Consider the following 14,054-nt stretch of genomic DNA (forward strand, 5'->3'; position numbering starts at 1 on the left):
AGAAGCACTCAAACATTGTGCTCGTGATTTCCAATGTTGTCTTTTTCATTTTTATTTTTAGCAAGTTTCGTCGACGTTCTCTATCCGGTAGACCGTTCTATCGTCTCCATTGTTGTTGCTCGAGGCCCGTGAACAAGGGTTTGGCGAAATAACGCTGTTGAAGACAAGGAGTATCAAATTGTTTTTCCATCTGGCTGTCTTGCCACGGCCGAGATGAAGGCGTCCAATATACGCAGACATACAACTACTGCTATGGCTATTGCCACGATTGTTAAATGGTTCAAATATATCATTTGTCGGCAGCTGTCCAGGACGGGAAGTTTACTCCTGTTCGCGCGAAACGTGCTAGCCGTAAAAAACGTAGCGAATATATTCCCACGAGTTTATCTCTATTGTCTAGTACTTTCGGTAACCGTGTCAGCAGAGGTATAGTGGCAACAGTTGCAAGGCCGAATTCACTAAGGCTCTGGAAAATATGGGAAACGGCAGAACGACTTGGCAAATTCTGGTACTGCTGTTCGAAGTTTATCTAGGAATATAAACGTAACAACCCAAATCAATATTCATTGCTACAGTAGATATAATGATGTAGACAATTAATTCTTATCGGGCGTACCATTTTTGCGCCGACCCGGCCTCTTCTCCTTAAGTATATAAGTACCGATCACCGTTGTAATTGGCAATGATGTAGGTCACCAGTTTATTTTGTACTGAAATAAGGAGTGTATTTGTCTATTAAACAGAAGGATATGTGGTAATCCAGGTTCGAAGCCAAACGTAGATATATTTCGTTTCGTGTTGGAACTTAGCTCCTTGGTTGTAGGCGTATTACTGTGGACGGTAGATTTGAACGAAATACGTCGCTTACTGCTAGCAAAAACGACAAGTTATATAATAATCGAGTAACAACACATTCCCGGACTAAGTAGGTATCACAAGACTGAATTTATTCTACATAATAATATTATATTGCATTACATCATGTACAGAAGAGAAGTTAGCCGCGCTAGCTTTGGATGACTATGTAACTAGTTGATGAATCGATGTGTGTGAATTAATGTGCTTGCTACTGTGTACGAACGTGTGAACTTTTCAAAATGGCCTTCTCTGTAGTGTTACATGGATGTCGTACGTGTTGTTGATTGCAGTAATGTACATAGTGTTCCATTTGTCGGCAAATAAATCCTTTTTTATCTTACATATTGTCGTTATCGATACTGTATAACTGACTAGTTAGACGGTCCCGCAATAGAGGACCTGCGAAGGCGTCAGACGTCTTCTGCCTAACACCCTTTTCGGCCACCTTTTTTACTATTTTTGCTCTGGTGCTTTAATGTTGTTCCCAAGATATACGTTGTTAATAAAGAAGGAGTTCCCCTTCCCTAGGACCAACCACTAAGGCACTAAACATATTCTAAAAGAAGCCTTATTTCTTCCTGTTTTTTGGCTTGCTTCAATTGCTATTCTCATAAAATACGTCTTTTTTTTTATTTCATTTGTTCCAGTCACCGTCTTAGATTTTGTTATGTTCACAATTTATTCAGCGTACCTCAACTCCTAGACATGTAGCAATATTCCATACTTGTCTTGTAAATACTGCCTGTTACGTTGTCCAATTCGATATTTTTCTCTCCAAAAAAGACACCAACATATATATATATATATATGTAAATTTTCATATACGCGACAAGCAGATAAAATTTGCTTCCACAATGTGACGATGAGAACCATTTTTGTCCAAATAACGTTGCAGCATCCGCGTTGTTCTATAGCCATTAGTTGCTTTTATGCGGAACGACGAATGGAAGTGACGCTTTATTCGCAGGCCACAACGGGTTCGTCGGCAAACCGGACCGTGAACATATGCTAAGTGAATGAAGAGGAAACAATTGAAATTGCTTTACAGATAAATAACTGTAATTTGTTCCTAACGTAAATAATCGTCTGATCAAGGCGTCTGTATTTGAAGTTAATAGTATTTAAAGCTAGACTTCCTCTATTATGATTTTTCCTATAGAATCATGATATGACGACGCTTGCGTCTTTTCGGTTCTATGTTCAAACACGTGCAAACGTCGTGCCTTCCATTGAGCTGAAACAATCTTTACCTTGGGCTTTCGTCATAAGTTGTTTCCAACCGATGTCGCACGGTGAGAAGAGGCCATCATTGACGCAAGCTCGACATCGCCATGTGCTGCCGTTGTAGTTCGAGAGAGTAACAATTTCGATGAAGCCCCGATCGTATGAGTGCTATTCCATGCATTATGCTGAGTTGCTACAGGAGCGACGGAGCCAGCAGCTTCGTTCGGGGTGCCAGTTAGAATTGCTTGAGACTGAACGAAAGCCTGCTCCAGCGACTCCTGCGTTACGACCTGAAAACCGAGTACGTATTGGTATTATGACTAAAGCCCGACAACGCTGAGTCAACATCTATCCACACACTGGGTACAGTGCGATCCCTACATAGTGATAGAACGAAAATGCGTTCAAAGAGGCTCTATCGTTACTAAATTCATTCGAATCAGACTAATCCATGCAAGCTAGAGACAGCTATTGAACACGCTCGGACGGTATATGCGTCTCATCAATGCTTTACGGTGGTGATGATGAATTTTGCAACAGTCTATATATAAAGTTCACATATGCTATTAAAGTAGTTCCTAGCTACCTGTGCGTTTGATGGTACGGCTATTTCCGTACCCTGTATGATTTGAGAAATAGCTGCTTGATGGTTTAGAGCTTCGACCAGCTGGGCCTTGTGTCAGATACGGTAGAAATGCGGAGTCATTCGTGATGCTTTCAACGATAATGCACTACACAGCCAAAGTGAAAGCGTGGCCACCGATAACATGTATAATGACCTGAAAATAGATGTTCAGAGAATGTCTCCATATTGAAAGTCGTTGATCCGAGATCATGATCCGCTTTTTTAATCTGCTAACATGTTTTCGTTGACAGCTTTGGTTCAAATATCGAATGGCGCGGGTGCTTGATATTTTTATTGGTCAATCATAAGTTAAACTGCGATTTAAACTACTCTATTCATACTAATAATTTAGCATATGTGTACCGTTAACGGGACCCGAAGCAATTGTACTTAGAAGCTCAAATAACTTTTGCAGTGACTTTTCAAATCGAATTTACGTAAACGTTTTATAATTGTAGGAACGCCTTGGGATTCAAAAAGGCCGACAGGCATCAGCAGTAGCTCTACGTGGCACCCTGCACTTCAAATTGCTTTTGATGAAATACCAAATTGAAAAATAACATATATAGTCTAATCGTATATGATGTATTACGGATAGATGACACTTACCATGAGTACTTGCACTTTGGCCCGAGATGAAATGGTTCAGATATGTCACCGCATGCCTCTTTCACCTGTGGATTCCCGTATCCAAGTGGGTAAAGCCCTAGTCCAGCTGCCACGAAAAGGCCTCAAACGAGACAAGGCAAAGAAGATAGAGATAGGTTTATTTATGCCACACAGGACAAGCTGTTTCAAAAAATCATCAGTATTACCTTTCAATTTCCCTGTTGTATATTTTTTTTTGAAAAACGTCCGCGATTTCTGGCGGAGCTTTCTATGCATGTCAAAAGGAAAGAATCAGTGCGTTGAGTTACGAAATATGTGGCGCAATCTCTGCTGACCCGATGTGTTTACCAATGTCATCAAGAATTAATTTATTAGGTTAAAGGCTTTTCTCATGAAAAATACGGGGTAGCCGGTGAGGCATGATAACTACACGATGTGTTATATTTAGTAGCTTATTGTTTATTGCTGATTACTAAAAAACAAAGCCAAATAGTAATATAAATCTTTCCTATAACCCTAAGATAAAATGGATTTGTATTTGTTGATTCAGAATGCACCGCAAAAGTAACATGTCGTCCTACACATCACGGTAGTCACCGCTACACGTCGCTTCCCGACTCACTGTTCCCCTAACCTTTTTAAAATGCTTGACACTGTTAGTGACGAATGAGAAAGTAACTGAAGGACAACTTCCAGCTCTGGCGCTATCCACAATCATATTTGATTTCGTTGCCTGCTTCGTCATATTCATTGTGGCTTCTCTGTCCTTTTCGTTCCGTTTGGGGAGCGCTGTTCGTCACGGCGGCATATTGTGATACCAAGGTAACAAATTAAACATTATTTCTTCTGTCGTTAATATTGTTTTTTTTGAACGCGAATGCCCCTTATGGGCGGAGCAACGGCTGTGTCCGCGTCGGCCAGCTCATGTACTGACCAGCATATGAACACAGCAGTTCTCATATAAGCGCACTGAAGGCATAACAGGAAATGGCAAAGCAAGGAAGAAACGAATGCAAGACGACATAACTTACTGGGGTTCCGGGTTGAATATTCCGCCCTCCACTAGCAACAGCATCACCTACACTACAGGTATGGACACGCACGAAAGGCAATCGTTTCCCGACTCCGCTTTTACCAGCAAGGGCAACATTGTGCCCGTGGCCGCGGGAACCAACGCTATATAACCTAAATTGAGCTGGGTCCCGTTCCTTCCATAGCACAATACAAGCCTATAGCCACGAATCATGGATACGTGGGTCCAGAGCCCCTATACGAAGCTACAGGCTTTGCTGTAGGCCACGTGTCCCTCTACATGGCCTGCTCTTATACACTCGCTAAATGGACCTCTCATACAAAGGCCTTTTTGCTGCCGCGCTACAATAGTAGACATATCGATCTTCACCACTTCAATGCACTACACACACATGCACGCCTGCATTCGTGCATACGTTGCAGTTCCTGCCGCCGCCATCGCCACAGAATTTTGCTAGGGCTGCTGTTTCTGCCAGTCGAAACGCTACAACATCAATAGCACTAATGGGCAGGCAAGTAAGTCAGCGAACGTGGGAGAGTGTCGGCTCGATTGCTGTGCTAGCCACGACGATGACTTCCTCGCTTCCGAAAGCGACGAGACTCTGGGGAAGTTCGTCATTCCTACGTACATGCGCTCGCGTATGTGTGCTGCGCAGGAGTGGGATCATGGAACGGTAGAAGAAGGACAAGGTCTGCTATTTATTCAGACATAAAGCTAAAGAGGGAGAAAAAGATGTCACCAAATAGGATAAGTGACGCTGCGGAAGGTCAGTATTTGAAGCAATGTTACATGAAGCAGGATTTTTCGGTCGCTCCCAGCATTTCCGGCTGGCCCCAAAAAAAAAACTTCTCATGCCATTGCTACTCGTCTAGGGCCTAGCGAGCGAGAAACTGGAATCTCAGTTACAGCAGAGTAAAAAGAAATCAGCTCGAACGGGCTTTTCCGGAACATTGCTGAAGTTAGATAAACCAACAACCTACGTTGAAATGTTGCCTAGCTACGGAGCAGCCATCATTGATATTAATGGGTGGTTATGTATGAGTGCTTGTACCCCACTAAAGCCGTTTTATATTACTTTGTTAACTAACCTTTTGATACATGCTGAAGCAGCCATGGTGTTTGTTATTGTTTAGAGGTAGTTAGAAGCTAAGTGGAACAAGACGAATGACGGGTAGCATGGTAAAGTCTGGCTCGTTATCTGGGACAACGTGGCATTGACAGCGAACGCTGGCGCTGGCAGGGGCGAGACTATGAAGGAATAAGGGTCATATTTTTCTCTCACTAGTGGTAATTAATTATATTAATAAATGTAGTTGTTTGATTAATGCGATTACCACTAGAAACACCTGCTAGTGCAGAAAGTGTCTCGTCTGCAGTGGCGGCAATGACTCGCCATTTACGAGTGCTGATACGTATCCAATTCAGTAGACTGCCATATTAAAGGCTTGTCATCGGAGCTCGGTTCTCGTTTTGAGTTCAAGTAGGGAGAAAATCACTGGCAACCTATTGCATTGAACTTTCTTTAGGTATCTGAAGTACCACTTTGAGAGGTCGCGCTCATTTATCGCTTAAAATATCCGGGCGACAAGATTTTGGGTTCGGTCAACAGTATGTGACATGTTCGAGGGCAGAGGGAGTGAGGCACATACTATGTAAGCAGTAAAAAAACGGTCAACATAAGTGTGGCAGGCGAGATTGAACGGAGAAAAAACTACTAAGTTGAATTTCTTAATGTATGCCATTTTCTGTCGGCATATACTGGAGAGGTATTTGAGTTTATTTAGAGCCTGCGGTCCTGCAGTGATGGCCAGGAGTTCAAATCTCTATAGTCTCCTCTACGGTACGAGATTTCTGTATGGCACGCTCCCCTGCAGATTATATGCTGATTTACATATGGGATGAAGTTGCAATGCTGTGAACGAGTTAAAGCTAAACACGCCAGAGAAAAAAGTTACTGGAAATTTTTGCACTGAGCAAGTTTGACAAACACATCAAAACACCAATTTGATTTTAAGTAAACACCGTGAGATGCTTTGTTATTTATTAATTAGCTAGTTAATAACAAGTAAAATTGTTCGTACAATATCGACCGACAGGTGCTCCATCTATTGGCTGCGGCCGGCCCTACTTAAATATCAAACTTATACATCGTCTTAGTTATGAATCATCTATATCTACTGAACTTGGTACAATTTGGCACAGTTTTATTTGCATGTTAATTAGCTTCCAAGCATGCAGATGCGACTTGTTTACCCGACCTATTATCAGAGTATCTTGGATTATTGTTATCGCAATTATCAGCTGGATAGGACAAAGTTTCCAGTAGATGATTCTATTAACGCCTAAAACAGGTTCAAACACAACAATCTTGAATATGACTCAAAACACGACCGAAGGGATACGGTGTAAAGTTTTGAATAAGGTCTGCTTAGAATGTGACGCATGTTTCTTTTGCGAAGTTAACCGTGACCTGGATACGGTATAGTTATCCGGGCTGGAGTTATTCAGGGAGTCCATGATACAGTTTTTTAGAGATATATCCTGTACGTAAAACGAATACGCTAGATCCCTTACATTTTGTTGAATGGTTTCAACTAGAAAATATTTTTACAAGACCGGGGGGTTAGAACACTGCAGTTTCAAGCGGATACTTCTTGCCGACTTTAGTCCTTACGCGAGGGTAAGCAAACATTTCAAAAAGTTTATTTTACGGTTATCAACATCAAAATTATTATCAGCCTGTAGCAAGCACATGCAAGCATCAAGTCGATCACTGATAAGTAAATTATTCACAGAAACATGTTTATATGTCGTTTTCGGCCATTGATACCCCGGTAGTAATTGTAGATAAATGTATCTGTGAAAATGGATAATCATTATAACGTGTACAGGAGCGACATTCGTTCGGAACAGATAAATTGCACCACTCTGTTCTTGTTATAGAAAAAAAAAAAAAAAGGTTTCCGATGAAAAAGTTGAACAGATATATATATATACGACGATGGTATCTTAGCACATACGAAAAGTTAGCCGATTGCCGTACAAACAATGCATTTTAGTTCAATAGGACAACTGAAAATTACAAGTGCAATTGTTAGAAAAAAACCTAAGTTTAGCATAACATTGATTTCGTTGTTATTCAAATGAGGGAATGTCTGTCGTTCGTGTTTTGGCATGGAATCCAAGCTAAGTGGTGCTTATGAGCAACAATAGCAGACCATCCTCACAACGATATACGTCAAACGAATTCAAAACATTTTTTCAGCTGATTTTAATTCATAGATACTGTCATCGCATTTCCGGTGCCAGACTATAAACGATGTAGCTTGAAGTGGTCAGGGGGAGGAATGAGAGGTATCGAGTCGTGCACTTCGTGCAGCATGTAGCTTTTGGCATACTTAGTGCACATCCTCTAATCCGGTTTGGCAATGATCCGCCTTCTGGCAAATGAAGCTCGAATTCTTTCTGTCAGTGACAGCAGCCGTCGCACGCAAAAGAACGGAAACGCCTTCAAAAGCGCTCTAGGTCAACGTGGTGGTGTTGTTGTTGTTGTTATTCGGATCTGAGTGATACTTGCGTATTTACCGACTTAGATAGATAAAAAGGACAAGAGACTGGACAAATGTCCCTCTAAGGAACCATACGAATCGATTTCAGAATAATTCGCGCCCTAGGAACATTAACTACTATGTTGAACAGACAAATAAGCTTCATTAATTAGTTATGCCACTAGATGGCGCCAATGTGAGATTGTTGGCAATGGCATTAGTGCGAAATCAGATTTGAAAGTAACAACGACAAGAACCGTTCTGTCATTCCTGTCAGCTGATCACTGAGAGAGTTATCGCTGGCTCTAGAGATTATACAGTTAAAAAGTCCAAGTGAGCCTGATTAAGCCTTCCAGCATTAGCTAGACACTTCATCTTTCTCTGCCACTTCCTCCGAGTGATATCACACTCGATTATTGTGTAATATACATTTATTATTATAGTATATACGATGTATAAATATTTTTCAACGGTTCAAAGCAGTCAGCAGAATTACATTAGCGCTCTACTCATAGTCTGTAGCAGGTGTAGGTCGTTGTCGCTTCGTGCAATGTCTTCAAAGAATCCAGGAACATAACGTCGGCCTCGTTCCAGAGCTACTTCTTACCTTAAGGATTCAGTAAGTGCATATTTCACCTTCATCCCTGTCACGTGCTTGTACAGCCGTCCCTCTGTAGTAGACAGGCCTTCTTATGCAACATAAAGGACACTTATCATATCAGACGATTCCATTACCTTATCTGCACAAATGCCTACACAAAAATGGTACTGGAATTTTGTAAACAGGGCGAGGGCATCGAACCATTCATCTCAACCGCGCGCCATTTTTGCTCTATTTTAGAAAAATATATAACATAATTTATTCAGTTCTAAGGAAAGCTGCCTCTGCTCCTTGATTTTTACGTAAATGCAGTACGCGTAACTGTACTTATGGATCTTTGAACATGGCGCGCAGCTTCAATTTGGTGTACCCTCTTCAATGCAGTCGATGAAGTTGACTACTCGGAGAATGTATATTTCAAGCTGTGATTCTGTCTCAAAAAATCTAATTGATCAACAAAATAATACGAAACAGAAAAGATTAATTAACTATTTAGTAACATTATTTTTATTGGGATATATGTACACTCGCACTGCATCGAAGTAGGATTATTATTCGAAATTTAAATTATCAACAATTTATAATAAATATATGGATTCGTATTTTAATAAAAATCTTCGTATTTGAGGGAATAGATAAAAAGGTAAACTTACGGGGTAATTAAGCACCTGTATTATCAACTAACCAGCAACGAGTTGGATGAAACCAAGAGTTTTCGCCAGAAATGAGTTGACAGCGTCTGCCGTGAAACATCCGATCAAAGCGATGAACGCCACAAGTAGCGCTAGTGACGCTGCGATCCCGATCAGGACGGAAGCTGCACGCCAAGCTGCCGATGGAATTGAGCTGAACGATGCGTATCTGCCGCACTCTAAGACGATTTCCAATCTACGATCAGAGGCAGAAGCAGAGGATGAGCCGAAGATATTCGAACGGAACAGGTGTGCAAACGACGCGACATAAAAAAGAGCTTCGTTAGAAAATGACTACTATTAATTTTAACTTTTTCGATACAACCAACCTTCGCAAATTATGTGCGTATATACACATAACATGTATGATGATAACTATATATATATATATATATATATATATATAGTCCGGCTAAACTCATTTTATAATAGCTACTCCGTCACTTATACGCGTGTTTGCATAGGATAAAAATTGGTTCTGCCTACTTGATGTTGTGAGCTAGAGAGGGATGGATCATACCCGGATTTTTAAAAACTATGTATTCAAGTTTGTTGGGTTAACGGCGACGCACGTATTTTTCACTTTATCTTAAACGGATTCATTGTGCGGGAGCGAAACATGGAATATTTATACTTAGCCTTTATAAATTAGTCATCGCTTGTTCCCATATGGCTTAAACCATTATAAACTTTCTTACAGTTCTTGTCTAACCCGTTACACTAATTTTAATTTAGAAAAACTTGCCTAGCAAAGTAGCTTAACGGTATCGCACTTGGACACTTTCGAAGATGACATTTGGTGTAGGTGGACGCTGATGAAGGCCGTGCGCAGAAAACTGCAATAGTCGGAGTTACTTTTTTTGGCATCAGACCATTTCTAGTTGTATCTTATACAAGCTGGCGTCTTTAAGAACCCTGTGACAGCGCTCTCTATCCTTTCCTTTTGTAGTTTTTGCCTCATTTCGTACGCTCAACTTCGCAGAAGGTTGTGCTTCTATAAAAGGTTTTCAGAGAAGATTGTCGTATCCAACGTCACTCTAACTGAGTCCATAGAATGGTTGGTAGATGTCTGATAAATTCCCAAATACGTTTAAGGAGCGATATCTCGGAACAATTTGCCTCGGCCATATCGTTTGGGCTACCTATGATCATCGAACGTCGAGGATAATGAGCTGATAGTGTTTAGCTCAGTGGATCACCCAATCAGCATGGTCCGTGTACTGTATAGAAGACATCAAATAAAACTCACGGCACGTCCGATACAACAAAGATAAACAGGAAAAAAAAAACATTATTGTAAACAATAATGACCTTTTTTTTTTTAGCGTAACTAAATGTGGATCAATTTCAGCCTAGCGACGGCTGTTCTTTATCTGTGTCGTCTTGATGAGACTATTGATAAACTCTAATTAACGTTTTTCTAGCCGTTTCACAATTTTTCTATACGTTTCTCCCTGTACCTTCCTTCGATGGAACACTGAGCTGAAATAAAGTATCCGCTGCCCTCAATCGACACCCTTTCATCGCATTTATCTTTTCTGTACCAAGCATCACTTGCGGCCGGTGGAGTAGTGAGGGCGGGCGGGCGGGCGGTCGTGAAGGCGATATACAGAAAATCAATTAATGCTTGTCTTCTAAATCGTCTGCAAGTGAACGGTAAACAAACGGTGGATGGAAGGGAAGGCGTCAAGACGGCGAATCCGACGCCAGCTACAATTGCAAAGCTGTTGCCGGTGCCATTGCTACCAGCAGCTCTGCGTACACACATCTGTACGCAACACAGTGTGTCTGCCATTGTGTGTACTCGTTCATTGATCGTCGACAAAGTCTTACAACGTACATACACATGCATACGCATTTGGTTACGACGTCATCATCCCAATCCCGGTCGGCGTCACTTTCTTTTTTCTCGTTGCATTCATTTCGACGTTGCCGTTGAGTGCAGCTGCCGTTTGTTCGCAATTTCTTCGTCCGTTTTAACGGATGCACACCGTGGCGACACCTCGTTTGGGCAGTGCGGGCTCACACATCGACTGATCTACACAGACGCTTATAGGCATTCTTGGTGCGAGTGCAAATGCATCCGTTGTTGCCAACGAACGGGAATGAACGAGAGGCTGGATATGAACGCAAGCCGATTGAAAGTGCTGTTAGCCGCCACCTGTCGCATAGAATATAGGTGACGGTACCCCTCGCAGTTGGAGTACCATTATGACCCATATATCGAGCCACTTACTAACATAGTCTGTCGTTGCTAGAGACGCCCACAGTTGTACGCCCTACAGACGCAAATATACACGTCTATATGAACGCGTACATTATTTTTCTTCTATGGCCCGACCCAGTTATCCTACTGCCGTCGTTGTATGTGGGTGGCACTCATTTACATGGTTCTATAAAAGGTTATCATTCTCGTGCACATTTTCATAGTATTTATCACATCTCGTCCCCAAAATGCATACATGTCTTTCTGACCGAATTGGAGTGGAAACATGTATTTAGACCGCGTACACACGTGTTTGTGTGTACTATTCGCATGCAGAAGTGAACGCGCCCACGTCTGCATACACGTACAGGAGCTCATAAAGGCCGGGGAGGAAGTTTGTCTGCATCGTCGTACCGTATCGATATAGAGTGGTTTGGCAGAGGAGATAGCGTGAACGAATACGTTATGCCTGTATTTGTGGTTGATTCTGCTGCCTTTACTCTTGTTGGGTTTAGCCTATCTCTATTCTGTCGTGGCTAACACCGTACATTCATATGACAAAGGCTTACCGATGCAATACGTGCCATATGTTTATTTTTTACTTCTAATTTCTATTTTCTTTTTTCTATTTTTTATTCTAATTTTCTAATTTAAGTTAAGTTCTAAGTTTGTTTCATGGGGCTCATATCAATATGAATAGCCGTCGGCAGAACGTCGAGGTCTTACTAGACTCAATTAGCCCTAGATAAACCTGCGGCTCAGTAAACTGGCTTGTACCCTAGGTCATTAAAATAGTGCTCTAGACATTTGTCGTGAGCTTTGGTTAATAATACTAGTTCTTGTGATAGCTTTGCGGGTAACGTATTGACCTGACACTATCTGGAACGTCTAGGTTCAAACCTGGACGTAAACAGACTGCGGGAATATATATTATGAATTATGGAGAGTCGTGGGAAAGTTCTTGTACGTATCCTATGTTCCACAATGTCCGGATGATAAAGCATTTCGTTCATACCATGGACGAAAGTGGCGGTATCGAAGATGGAGGTGTTCCTAGGAAACAAAATGCTACGAAGGTGACAGCTCATATGAACAAAAATGCTGTTCCAGTATCTGGTACATTACCTCGTTACTTTGTTAACAACTAAACGACATTTTGCGAAAATAGATGACTATGTACAGAGTATAGATTATCTTGATTCGAGGCTAGTCACGTAAAAATTAGTTTATCAGGTTAGAGCTAGTAACTATTAAATTTCAGAAGGACATACTATAGTCAGCACATGCTTTACCAAAAATCTATACCTGGAGTGCTTCTATGTCATCTTTACCAATTTCTCGTTGGGCCTGAATAAGAAACCCGAAACATAGTAGAAAAGAGTAATACTTACCTTTAAACGAATTATTAGTATCTAAATCTCATTTTCTCTTAATATCCTACCAGTGGAATAGCATAAACTAAAAACGGGCGAAATGTGAAACTGTACGTAAGCTGATTACGTCTTGAAAAAAATACGTTATTAGCAGCGTTAACCGTATGAGCTGAGAACTGTTTTATACTTATATGCTATATATAGATATAGTATGCTATATTCTAGGGGAATGTTAAGACGCACTGCCCTTCTGTGCAGAGAAATGTCGATTTGATGCTGACAATGTATCCTATAACCTCAAAATGAATTGAGAATTGTGCGTAAAATATTGAAAATTGCAGGACATAGTTTCACTATCTATCGTAACTAACGTACGTCTAACGAGCAAACTTATAATGAAGTATATGTAACTGGAAAAAGTGGGTTTTTATTAAAAAGAGTGTAAAGAAATTTCCCACAGATTCTGAGACTAATGAGAGGTGCAGCCAGTATATATATATATATATATATATATATATAGTACAAAGGGGAAAGCTGAACTAAACAACATTTAATGGCTACGATTGCAATAAATTTTGCAACATCTTTACGAAGCAATTTTAAACTATTTCAAACGACGCAACCCCTACCGTTTCTAGCAATTGATACTTGCATTCCCATATAAACCCGCGACTAATCAGCATCATTTGCTGGCCGCTTGTACTTCTTTCCAGACAAACATAAAGACATCTGCGGCGAACTCGAAAAAAAAAATAGCTAAAAACTATTGGCGAACCGGAATATCTGCTAAAGAAGCGCTACTACAAGGTACTTAGCTCCTGTTGGCACATTAGCAAAGAAAAAAGGAACACACCCACATCCGCGTGATGTGCCTTCAATAATGCCAAGAGGCCCTTTGCAAGGACATTCGGTCCTCGCTGATTTGTTGGCCGCTCTTAACCATCTAGGTTTAAAGTTTAGGAGACTGAATTCTCTACGTCTATTGAGATAGCCTACTCTATTGTGAACCACTTCTTCAGTGCAGTTAGCAAAGTCAAATCCTATTCCTGAGCCTAGGGTGCCTTATAGTTTTGCGTTACCCCGCTCTTCCTAACTTCCATCTTCTTCGCAGCACACGTAATCAAACGACGTGAAAACCTCAGAGCAGCCTATAACGCTTTCTCCACAGCGGCACCTCGTTTAAGGTGATCCACCTATCACATTTGTATTTGACCCTTCAATTTCCACCAGCTCCTTCTCACTCCACTTCGAGTGTGTCACGTTATTCCAATTTACAAAAGTGGAG

At 41.1% G+C, this 14,054-nt stretch overlaps 1 protein-coding gene across 14 annotated transcripts in view; it reads right to left on the reverse strand.

Moving 5' to 3' along the window:
* Window positions 1–919: 919 nt before the first annotated feature.
* Window positions 920–14,054, reverse strand: part of LOC111269399 (LHFPL tetraspan subfamily member 6 protein) — an 89,123-nt gene continuing 75,988 nt past the window's right edge. For 8 of the 14 annotated variants that reach the window (XM_022848959.2, XM_022848967.2, XM_022848980.2 and 5 more), the window contains 5 exons: window positions 9,184–9,386; window positions 3,317–3,437; window positions 2,669–2,861; window positions 2,109–2,372; window positions 920–1,866 (listed from right to left, as the gene is read on the reverse strand). In XM_022848959.2, coding sequence (XP_022704694.2) covers window positions 2,762–2,861; window positions 3,317–3,437; window positions 9,184–9,386 — 424 coding nt within the window. In that variant the 3' untranslated portion in view covers window positions 920–1,866; window positions 2,109–2,372; window positions 2,669–2,761. Of the gene's footprint in view, window positions 1,867–2,108; window positions 2,373–2,668; window positions 2,862–3,316; window positions 3,438–6,352; window positions 8,587–9,151; window positions 9,387–9,935; window positions 10,027–10,650; window positions 10,772–14,054 lie in introns of those variants that run through there. The other 6 variants (XM_086972075.1, XM_022848960.2, XM_086972073.1 and 3 more) reach the window with 6 other exon arrangements.

Source organism: Varroa jacobsoni, unplaced genomic scaffold (genome assembly GCF_002532875.2).
Source record: "Varroa jacobsoni isolate VJ856 unplaced genomic scaffold, vjacob_1.0 scaffold_1383, whole genome shotgun sequence".
Lineage (NCBI taxonomy): Eukaryota > Metazoa > Arthropoda > Arachnida > Mesostigmata > Varroidae > Varroa > Varroa jacobsoni.